The sequence below is a fragment of the Arachis stenosperma genome, chromosome 3, assembly GCF_014773155.1.
Source record: "Arachis stenosperma cultivar V10309 chromosome 3, arast.V10309.gnm1.PFL2, whole genome shotgun sequence".
NCBI classification, from domain to species: Eukaryota; Viridiplantae; Streptophyta; class Magnoliopsida; order Fabales; family Fabaceae; genus Arachis; species Arachis stenosperma.
The window spans coordinates 141,818,462-141,829,907 of NC_080379.1; the positions used below are offsets into that span (position 1 = coordinate 141,818,462).

The 11,446-nt window shown below is 36.2% G+C and overlaps 1 protein-coding gene across 1 annotated transcript; it reads right to left on the bottom strand.

The window, feature by feature from the left end:
* Positions 1 to 1,513: 1,513 nt before the first annotated feature.
* On the bottom strand, positions 1,514 to 5,765 carry LOC130970161 (uncharacterized). The gene is made up of 6 exons (XM_057896155.1): positions 5,324 to 5,765; positions 2,463 to 2,727; positions 2,326 to 2,362; positions 2,134 to 2,239; positions 1,943 to 2,053; positions 1,514 to 1,861 (listed from the first exon to the last, which is right to left on the bottom strand). The coding sequence occupies exons 1-6, from the start codon at positions 5,636 to 5,638 to the stop codon at positions 1,745 to 1,747; spliced, it is 951 nt and encodes a 316-aa protein (XP_057752138.1). The 5' UTR covers positions 5,639 to 5,765; the 3' UTR covers positions 1,514 to 1,744.
* Positions 5,766 to 11,446: the final 5,681 nt, after the last annotated feature.

Below are 11,446 nucleotides of genomic sequence, written 5' to 3' on the forward strand. Positions count from 1 at the left end.
TAACTTAGGGGAGGGAGATGCAGTGGCTGCGACAACCACTGCTGGTGAAACGCCGCGGCAGTGTTGGAGGAAGCTCTGACGAACAGAGAGGGAGAGAAGGTTTTGTGACTGACGTTGGGTTGCGAAGGGGAGAGAATGAAAAAAGGGGCTGGTTTCGGTGAGGGGGAGAGGAAAGGGTGAAAGGACCGTAGGCGGCAGCAGCGCGCTGACGGAGCGGTGAGAAGAGGGTTAGAGAGAAAGAGAGTGGGAGAAGAGAGAGTAGAGAGAGGGGATTCAAAATAAAGGGGGAGAGATTTGCGATTTGAATTTTAGGAATAGTTAATGTCAGATTTACTGGTAAATAAATCTGACAGTTATTAATCCGCGCCAAATTTTGTATTTTCTCTCTAATTATTACTAGCGACTTTATCGTCAGAACAACAAATTTATTGGTAAAAATTTAATACGATAAAATAGTTTCCATTTCTTCCTGTAAATCTGTCGATAAATTCGAAGATAACACGTGTTGCAAAATTTGCCGGTGAATTTGCTTGTAATCGACGCTTTTCTTGTTATGAGTGTAGTTAAATTTGTTAAACATTTCTAAATTACAGAGGCTATTGTACACTTTTTTATTTTTCATATTGGAAAGAAGATGGAGTATCACATGAGTATGAGAGTACATGGTGCTTTACGTAAGTGTGATGGTTTGGAAATCGCTGGGTCCGATTTCATGACTTGTAAAATTTTTTCTCATCCAGCAAAGAAATCGCTGGGTCCGATTTCTTTGGACCCAAAAAAATTTGAATGTAAAGCATGAAATCGGTGGGTCCGATTTCCATGCACTGCCTTCCATAAACCACAAATCGGACGGTCCGATTTGTGTCCCCTTTCAACTGCAATAAATCGGACCGTCCGATTTCTTCCCTTCACCTGAACGCCGTCACAACTATGTAAAACTCCTCCAAGTTCCATAACCCAGCATTACACCAAACTTGGTCTCATATCAAAAAAAATTAGCCGCTATTGTAATGGTCTTTAAAGTTTGGTGTTTAATTTGTCAAAAAAGTAAAAAATTAATATTTAATTTAAAAATATAAAATAAATAATTTCTAAATACCTAATATATATTTAAATGAAAATGAGGGAGTGGGGGAATAGCAAAGAGTATAGTGGAGACAAAATAGAGAAAAGGTAAGAGTTGTACAGTTGTACTTGCTGTTACCAGGAAGTCCTCTGTATTGTAGTCTCAAGTCTCAACCCAACAATCATAATCTCTTCTCTCCTCTTCCCTTCTATCCACCTCCATGCTACCATTATTGCCGTACCAAATCTTAATTTTATTACTACAATCTAGTACTGCTTAATTCAATAATCATAAGAAAACTAGTAAAACCAAATCTCGCTCATCTTCCCGTTTTTAACTCTCCCGTACCCCCCTTATTACTCCTTGGGCTCGTATAAAAATGTTTATAGTGTTTGGGCTCGATACACCAAGAAAGTGACAAACAGTGGCCAGATCCATGAAAGGAAATGACTTTAACCAGCATTGTTTCCCATTGAATATATATGAATTTGATGACAGACAATATTTGTATTACAAATTGAATCTGCTGAGATTGATTACTTTAATGACACCCCAATCTTTATTCATAAAACCTGCACCTACTGATACAGTGAGATAACATATAATAATGATGTAAAATATTTATTTTTTCCTTATTGCATGTGAAAGTCATCAATTTTATTATTGTTATTCAATAATTCAGCTATCTTGTATTGGGACTAATGGCAATTGGCCTCCATATATCTCTGGGAGCTGACTCTCCTCTATATCTTCTAGCAGTGTTGATTTCAGCTTCTTGTTCTCCACAAATACAATCTGCAATCAAACTCATTCTCTTAACATCCATCTCAAACGAAACACACTAACAGTAGTTTTATGTTTTAAATTAAATGTCACCTTTTTCCTGGTATTGTTGTCAATGAAGGGGTAAATGACTTTCCACACTTTCATAAATATGTAAGGTGCGTGCAGAATAAACAACTTGCCTAATCTTTCAGGGTAGTAATCCTGCGTTATTCATATTTAATTTGAACGTTCAAGCTTCCAATATCAACCATAAAATCATATGCATAGAACACAACACATACCTGCAAAATGCTTAGAGCGGTAATGTATCCACGCACGTCACTGTTAGAGTATCCCCATCCCTTAAGTTCTGCAATGCCCACAAATTTTTCTTGCCCAGCTGGCATACTATAATAATATATATATAGAGTGTTATATATCCGGCCATTCAATGAATCTAATTGTATTTGTAATAAAAGATTAAAAGCAATTACCTGGCACATAACTTGTCAAATGCATACACAACAAAACCTGTATTATATATTGTATTATAAATAAATAAGTTGGGAAAAATAAAATATTATTGAAACGAGTTATATATAGCTAGGTACTTAACAGTTAACAGACTTACGTTTGAATTCATCGAGACCACCCTGTTTGTTTTGGAAATGTCTGGCACCAAAGATAACAGCGATTGGTCGACCTCTGTTGTCATGTCCTTGGGCGAAGACCTTGTCCTGTGAGATTTCATTGGGAACCTCTGCCACAGAAAAGAAACCATTTGGAACAAAGGAGCGCCTCCATTTCAAGCACTTGAGGAGCATTGCACAAGCCTTGTCAACATCTGAATCACGAGCACGCAGAAATCTTCTCATCATCAAATCATCCACTTCATGCTGCACCATGCAACATATATAACAACCATCAAATTAATTTATTCTTTTCATCTTTCACACCACACCTAATTAACCTAGAAACTACAAGTAAGGCTAATAATTTTATATGGCCATCTACATTAGATTATTACATTTTTCAAATGCGTACGTATGGTTAAAGCTACAAATCGTTTTTATTATGAAAATGCATTTTTAAGTTACCATAATGCTAGAAAGAAAATAAAAAATTAGTTTAAATTTATTTTATTCTAATAATATTAATAAATGTTAAAACCAAAATTTAAAGTATTTTTGATTAATTTTTTTTATCAAATATTTCTATTCAAGTTATATGAAGGCATTATTTCTTCTTTAATAGCAGTTTTGACCATTGAGAGATTCCAATCACATTTAATGGTTAGTTTCAGATTGGACGGTCTCATAAATTCTGTTGGTTGTTATGACACATGTCAAAATCTTACTGGGCAGGTCCTGAGATGCACTACCCTAATGACGCTGCCGCTGTCCTTACTGCCGGGCTAGAACCTAGAAGCAAATAATAGCTGTTTTGTGTTTATATATTTTTTTTAAAATTTAATTTTAATATATTAACTGCGTAAAATATTTATACGCAATCACAATTATTTTTTTAGATGATTATTTATGTTGTCAATATAAATAATAATTATTTTTATTGATATAATATTGTGTAATTAAATATATACATACATTAAAATTAAATTATTTTTTATTATAAAAATAATTTATAAACAATAAAAAATGTATCCATTATACTATAAAAACTAATATATAAATATATGTATATAAAAAATACACAAATATTATTCCTATCCACAATTTCAAATCCAGAAAATTCTTGCAATGGAACTGAAGGAAAAACCACTTGTCTCTGATGGTTTTGAATGGACCGACAGACCAACTAATCTAAGGAGCATTTGATTGGTTGAAGCTGGCAAGCTAGTTAGAGAGGGAGAGATCAGTGTAGATAGAGTTGTCAAAATGGCAACTGCATACAAGTCAGTTTGGTTTGTTCGTAAAGTTAGACAAATAAAAAAAAATATGACTTTTTTTAGTGACTAAATTATGGCTTATTTATAAGCATATCATTTTGACTTACTTAGAATAACTTTGCAAAAATAATATATAAATTCTTTTTTAAATAATACATAAATGCTTTTTTATTATAATATTATTTTTTTAGTTAAATTTTTAGAATTAATTGATTTAATATAAAAATATATAATATATAATAACATTTTTGAGGAAATAAATCAAAATTATCAAATAATTTTATAATTAGTTTTCTGAAAATATAAAAATGTAAACACAAGCCAAACAAATCAATTTATTTAACTCATCAGTTTAAATGAATCGACATCTTCTTAACTCGGAAAAAAAAATAAGTGATTAGGGAAGGAATTGAAGTTGTAAATGGCGAGCATGTGTTTTATCCGAGGATCAGTGACATCAGAGCATGCAAGCGGGGAGCTTAAATAAACATAATTCTTTACTCATGAATATCAGAATATTAGTAACTCTTAAATAAACATAATTTTTTACTGTATCAAAATAAACTCTTCCAGAAACTAGAAAGGTTAACTATTAAAGTTACGATGAGCATCAATCACATCGCATTTAGCTTTTAGAAGGAAAATCTAGCGACAATGTCATGCAAATGATGGAAGCATTTATGTATGTATGTAGAGCATTCAATAGATGTGACAACAGTAGGGTAATAATACATTTTTTCCTTCTAATTATTAAATAAAAAATTAATTCAATTGATTAATGTTTGAAATCTTAAAAGCAACTAATTATTTTATTTAATATTTAGATATATGTTTAAAAATCTATTAGAAGAATAAATTATTCTTTATATTAGAAACCTCATTAAAAAAAAAATTATTCTACTACGTGTATACTAAAATCAGCTATTAAAGACAATTATCAGTATAAAATATATTTTAGAATATTAATACACATTAAAAATAAATTAAATCATACATGTATTTTATACATAAATATATTGATGACTAATTTTAGTATACAAATAATATTTTTATTGAAAAAATTGAAAAAAACATAAATTAAATTAGGTCCTTACTAAAATTGTTGTACAGGTATTTCTCATAAAATTTGTGGCCCACGAGTACAAACATTATCGATCATCTAATCTTCACATCTAAATATAATTTGAACATTGTCTAGTAAAAGAAAAAGGGGTAAAAAGCTATTAGTTTGATTTGAAAAATATTATTTAAATTAGCAAAATGGAATAGATTGAACTGTATTAAACAACTTAACTAGGAGAGTTTTATCCTCACTTTTATTATTAGATTCTATCCACTTACGTGTTTGTTGACCACTGAATTTCCACCATTCATATATGCTTAGAGAATAATGACAAAGGCACTGTGATATTACTGAAAGGAAAAATCAAACCATAATACAAGTGAACAAGATTTAGGCTTCTTTTTCTCCCAACTTGTCTGTTCAAACATATCAAACTAACTGGTCATGAATACTACTTCCGTATAAATTAAATAAAAACAATTAATTAGAAAATCAAGCAAGGAAAGTGCAAAGAATGGGTTACCATAGAAGAGGGATCGTGCGTTTCAATGAAGGCTCTCATAAGAGGGATTTTGGTGAGCTCAGCATGAGTAGTAGTGGCGTCCTTGTCCGTTGTTGTTGTTGTTGTTGTTGTTGTAGCATTTGCATAGGTATTCAAGTCGTGTTTGTCGGATTCAAGTGTTGTGGATCTCCAAAAAGCCATTCTTCTCTTTCTGTTTTGTTGTAAAGGATGCAAAGATATGATTTTGTAGGTAGCCCTTTCTACAAACTCTTCTAACTTTAGTTTGTGTGTTGTAGCAGCTTGGTAGATATAACATACATGCCACACACATAACATATATAAAGGGTGTTGAGCTACTCAATTAATGCTGCTTCCACTTCCATGAATATGGGGCTGAGGGTTCAACCACTCTCTAACATCCTTAATTTATTTTTTCTTTTATTTTTGCGGATATCCTATCAAAGCCATATTAATTTTGTATTCCTTATCATAACCTAAAATGTTTAATAGCAAGAAAGGTCTTAATCAGAGATCTTTGCTTCAGAAAATATGTTTTTCTTATTTTATTTTATTTTTTTCAATTGGCTTTGCCACTTGAACACTTAGAGTTTGGGATTTAAAGCATTTAAAAAGAAAAACAAAAAATAGTAGTTTCAAAAGTCTGCAACTTATAGATATTATTAAGAAGATTAATATACATGCAAATAAATATACTAATTAACATCATAAAAAATAATGTCTCATTATTTTATTATTAAATGTGAAAAAATCGGATATATATTTCGATGTTGAGCTGCTTTTAGTTTGGCATTTGACTTAAGTTCTAGCGCCTAATTTTGGAATTGACAACAAATGGGCAAATGAGCCACTAACATATTTAGGGATGATAGCCATTGATGCCTTGTCATATTTAGTAGTCTTTTTTAAAGTAATTTTTTTATAAATATTAATAGTTTTTTTGGATTTTTTATTTAAATAAATTAAATAAATTCAATAATTACGGAAATGATAAATTTTAAAAAAATTACAAAAACTTCTTGGCAATTGCTTATTTCATTTATACTGTAAACGAGATAATTTTGTACGTATGTCGTTTACAGTGTAAACGAGATAAGGCTGAAGAACGGCTATAAATATAAGTCGTTTATAACGTTTGACTGGGCCCAGTTTAACATTTTCAACCACTTTCTCCTCTCTTTTACCCCTTCTTGACCATATTAGCAAGAAATATTGCCATGGCGCGCGGAGCAGTGAACGATGTAAATATTAACAGGTTGAACGAGACTTCACATTATGTCGAGGCAGCAGATTTTGAGATTAGTTCTGTTGAGTTGAATTTTGTGCAAATCCCATATGATTTTTGTATGTAGCCATTGTTAGGATATTCATCCAGAACTAGCTAGGATATAGTTTGTAGCGCTAGGAATAGGTCACTGGTAGAAATTTGGAACTCTATCTATGTTATTTAACTTGTGTTAGGTTATTACGAAATAATTATTAGTTTAGAACTCTATTTTATTTCTTATAAGTTTGTCAAATCTGTAATTAGAGATTTATAATTTTTAATGTATTATAGTTTGGTTTTTCGAAAGTAAAGATTAATAAAATTAACATAATAATATTTGTCTTGGAAACATGTAATTAAAGATCTAAATATGTTCCTAATTATAAATATCTTCAATTTATAAAGAAACATTTATTTAAATTTAATATTTTTCTCTAGAGGCCTCGCCTTCTACTGTTCGGATGAGTGAGTCATACCCTTCCTCCACCCGACGCATCGTCCAGTATCTGGTTGAGGCTAGATTCGGTGACACGGTGCCCCTCAGGGATTTCATGTTTGACAATTTCCTGATTACGGCATTCGTAGAGTGATAGCGTCTAGAAACCCATACGTTTCATCTCCCGTGGGGTGAGGCTACTATCACCCTGCAGGACGTAGCGTACCACCTAAGTCTACGGGCACACGGGGACCCAGTTGGGGGGTTGCCTCCGTGACTTCGGTCGGTGGTACCACACGGAGACGTGGGCATTGGTGGAGTGACTGCTGGGTGCCACGCCTCCGATGGCTCCATAGCAGGCGGCTCAGAGGAAGGAGTCGTTCACGCTAAAGTTGGTTTGGCTGCGGGACCGTGTCAGGCAGATGCCCCCTACAAACGATCTAGAGGCTCTCCGACAGTATGCCAGGTGCTACGTTATGCTACTGATTGGAAGGTATTTGATGACGGATAAGTCGAACAACTTGGTCCACCTGCGTTGGCTCCCACTTCTTCAGGACTTTGGGCAGTTTCGGGATTTGTCATAGGGCTCAGTCGTGCTGGACTGGACGTACCAGTCCCTGTACTCGGCAGCACACAGAGGGGTCACCGACATCGCTGGCTGCACTCCACTGTTGATATCTTGGATATACCAGAGATTTTTTCAGTGGTGTCCACCAGACAAAGGGGTCTATATGTATCCTATGGCTGCAAGGTAAGCACTATTTATTTTAGTATTTGGTTATCATTTTGTATATTCTTACGACTCGCTGCATAACAAAATGCTTTTACTTTTGTTGTTGGTTTCAGGTTGGTTGGACTACAGCAGCAGAGTAGAGATCAGCATGAGTCTAGGGTCCTTTTATGGAGAGTATTGATCAATCATTTACAATTTGATGAGCTTAGTTCCACGTTTAATACCACCATTTTTTCATGTTAGTCGTTTATGTTACTTTCGTTTATGTCATGCTAAGTATTAGTTCTATTACGGTTGTCTCAGTTTGTATGGAGAGCATACGACGACCCTGATCTCCAACGTCTGTGCCCTCCCTGGTTTATTGAGGAGGATGAGTAGGGGACATGGATGTCCGTCGTCCTTCTCGTCTGCTTCAATATTGTGCAGTTTCACCATGTTGACCGGGTGAGGCGGTAGTTCAATTAAAAGCAACAGGTCCCTGTCACCCCGGTCAACCTTGACAGGTATCGCTTATGTCTTATTCATGTTGGCTTACTTGAGTTAAGATTTTAGTTATTATAATTATCACATGTTATTCATTCAATCACATCAGGGTTAGTTATTTCTTTTTTGCTTATCGTGACAGGTTCTTGATGTCTACTGGCTGGGGTGAGGATGTAATGTGGCTTGATAGACATGTTGAGTGGTACGAGGGCTAGCATAGGCGTTTTGATCCTGGTCGCAGGATCTCCATTCAGCATAGTTTGACACCAAGCCAACCCGTGAGTATTATGATTGGTGGCGTAGGGCTTACCGTGTTAGACACCTGTCAGGCGAGGAGGTTTTAGAGGATCCGAGGCTAGCCGAGTTACCCGCTGACGTACAGCACACTGCCAGCCAGGCGAGGGACGATCTCCACATTCCTCGGGGAGTATTAGATTGCCGTAGGTGTACGAGGGAGGTTCGCGACCATGTGTCTGATACAGTAAGCATGGAACGCCTTGGGGGAATGCCAACCTCTATCATCGGCATTGAGTGTAGCCTTAATGGCTTGCGATTTGTCGGAGATGACCAGCAGGCCTTCTTGTGGGGTGACATGGCGTCTCAGATTAGTAAGGAAGAACGACCATGACTTGGTACTCTCCAACTCCACAATGAAAAAAGCAATAGGTAGGATATTACTGTTGTCGTCTTGTGCCACAGCAATAAACAACACCCCACTGTATCTGCCATAAAGATGCATTCTATCGACAGAAACAAACGGCTTGCAATGCTTAGAAGCCTCAATACATGATGAGAAAGTCCAAAATACTTTATCGAACTTGCTACAGTTGCGGACTAGCAGGTGCCCCCCGTAGTACGGGTTGGCTTGTAGCTCGCAAATCGTTTCGGAGAAACAACTCTGTAGTGCCTGAAGCAGTTTTGGCACCTTCTTGTACGACTCCTCCCAATTCCTATAGATCTACGCAATTGCCTTTTGATTTTCCATCCACACCTTTCTGTAGGAGGGTTTGAAGTGATAGCTTGCTTGGACTGCACCTTGTAGGACAGGAATGCTCACGGAGGGGTTGGACTGTATCATCGGCAGAATGACCTTACAGATGATACTACCATCTAACTATCGATAGTCTTGTGACATGGTGGGTTCTAAATAGGTGTGCGCTCCACTAGACCTCCGTACCTCCCTGACGTAATAAAACAGCCAAGGATCAACCATCATTTAAAATGACTTAATATACGGTAACCATAAATAACTAAGTACGCCTCAATTAAATTTGAACTCACCAGTATCTGACGTTCGCTCGAAGGGAAACATAGAGACTCTATGGACACCCATTTGCAGCTTGACTACATTGTACATGGTACTTTAATCTGTCCGATTCGAGCACCCGGTACTCAGCATTCCGCCGTATACTCTAGTTCTTCACACCCTACAGCACTGCATCCTGACACTTGAATCTATGGCCGACACGAAACTCTATCCGACCGTTTAGGTTGTAATCCTCTTCTCTTGTGTTGGAAAATGGAGTTCTCTCGTGCTTGGCGTCCAGGTCCAACGTATGATAGTGACTTGGTATATCTGATAGTGCCAGAATTAGGAGGGGAGGAGACAAAACATGGCGTGCCACAGTCTCGTTGGGCGTCTCTAGTACAAACTCGTCCTCATCAACCCCTTCAGATGAATCACTATCGGCCACATAATCTTTGTCAGTTTCTTCCTCACCCACATCCACCTCTTCCTCTGGGATGAAGATATGAATAGGTAGTGGTGCGAGAGGTCAGTCGTCCTGTACGTATGTCGACTGCACAGAACCACCACAACCACCGTTTCCAACCTCATAGGAAAGCTCCATCACTTGTTCCGCCATGATTCTCCCATGGATGTCAAACATGAGTCACACATGCTCGTCTCCTAGAAGCCGAAATAGTCGAAACTGGAAAACTCCATTACCCATGGGTGCCAACAACCTATATCCCACGCTACCGACCCCCCTCGGTTCTGTGCCACCGAGGTTGCGATATATCAACCTCTGTAACTCCATTAACGTACTTACACGCTGAGTGCGCAACAGTATCAGATTTTCACACTCAATTATCATCCCATTCTCGCCATTTCTTATACGACAATTGGGGTAAACACACACAACTACGTATACACTGTTACTGGCCATTGTTGTCCTTATTTTGTGAAAAACATGGGACAGAATAAGAAGTGAAATGTATGTGGAGAACGCCAAAGGTTACACATCCTTTTATAGTTGATGAAGATTTGTCTCACTGTATCTCCTTTACAGTGTAAACGAGATACATGCAAAGTTATCTCGTTTACAGTGTAAACAAGATAAGCAAGGGTGACAAATTTTGTAATTTTTTTTAAATTTATCTATTTCTGTAATTATTGATTTTATTTAATTTATTTAAATAAAAAATCCATAGTTTTTTAGGTTTATTAAAATTTTTACTTAATCTGTTTTATTTGAAATTATTTTAGAATTGTGTATAAATTCAAATTCCATACTTCTTTGATCTATTTTCTAATTCAACAAATGTGATTAAAAATAAATCAATAAGCTTATAATTAATATTACATAATATTAGAATTAATTTAATATATATATATATATATACCTTTTTTAGTCCCCCTAGGGTGCACATGGGTTGAGTAAAGCCGAATTCGCCTTGACCCGACCATAAATAATGACTGGATCTATTTTTGAAACCCTTACCCAGTTCTAGACTCAATAAAATCACACCAAAATAGTTCCAAATTATTCGGATCCGGATCGGATTTTCGGGTCGGGTTAGGTCATGTGCACCCCTAAAAGAGGGCACCACGCACCCAGTATCTTCCTTCAGCACCCAGCGCCACTTCTTCATGCCCAGCGGCCAAGTTTTTCTTCACATCCAAGGTCCAGCACCAAGTTCCCAACTTCAAAGAAAGACAAAGCAATGATCATAACTGGTGCTTCAAGAGCAAATCAAAAAGCCCTGGCACCTAACGCATGGGTAGTGCATGAAATTGCAATCACACTTTTGCAATCCCGCACAACTAACCAGCAAGTGCACTGGGTCGTCCAAGTAATACCTTGCGTGAGCAAGGGTCGATCCCACGGAGATTGTCGGCTTGAAGCAAGCTATGGTTATCTTGTAAATCTTAGTCAGGATATCAGAATTTATCAGGATTGATTGTGAAAAGCAAAAGAACATGAA

Excerpts from the sequence above, each read along its gene's own strand:
- LOC130970161 (XM_057896155.1), bottom strand. The coding sequence starts at position 5,638 with ATGTTATGTGTGTGGCATGTATGTTATATCTACCAAGCTGCTACAACA. Across the intron at positions 2,728-5,323 it reads CGCACGATCCCTCTTCTATG|CATGAAGTGGATGATTTGAT; the intron begins GTAACCCATTCT and ends TGCATGGTGCAG. Across the intron at positions 2,054-2,133 it reads CCGCTCTAAGCATTTTGCAG|GATTACTACCCTGAAAGATT; the intron begins GTATGTGTTGTG and ends TGAATAACGCAG.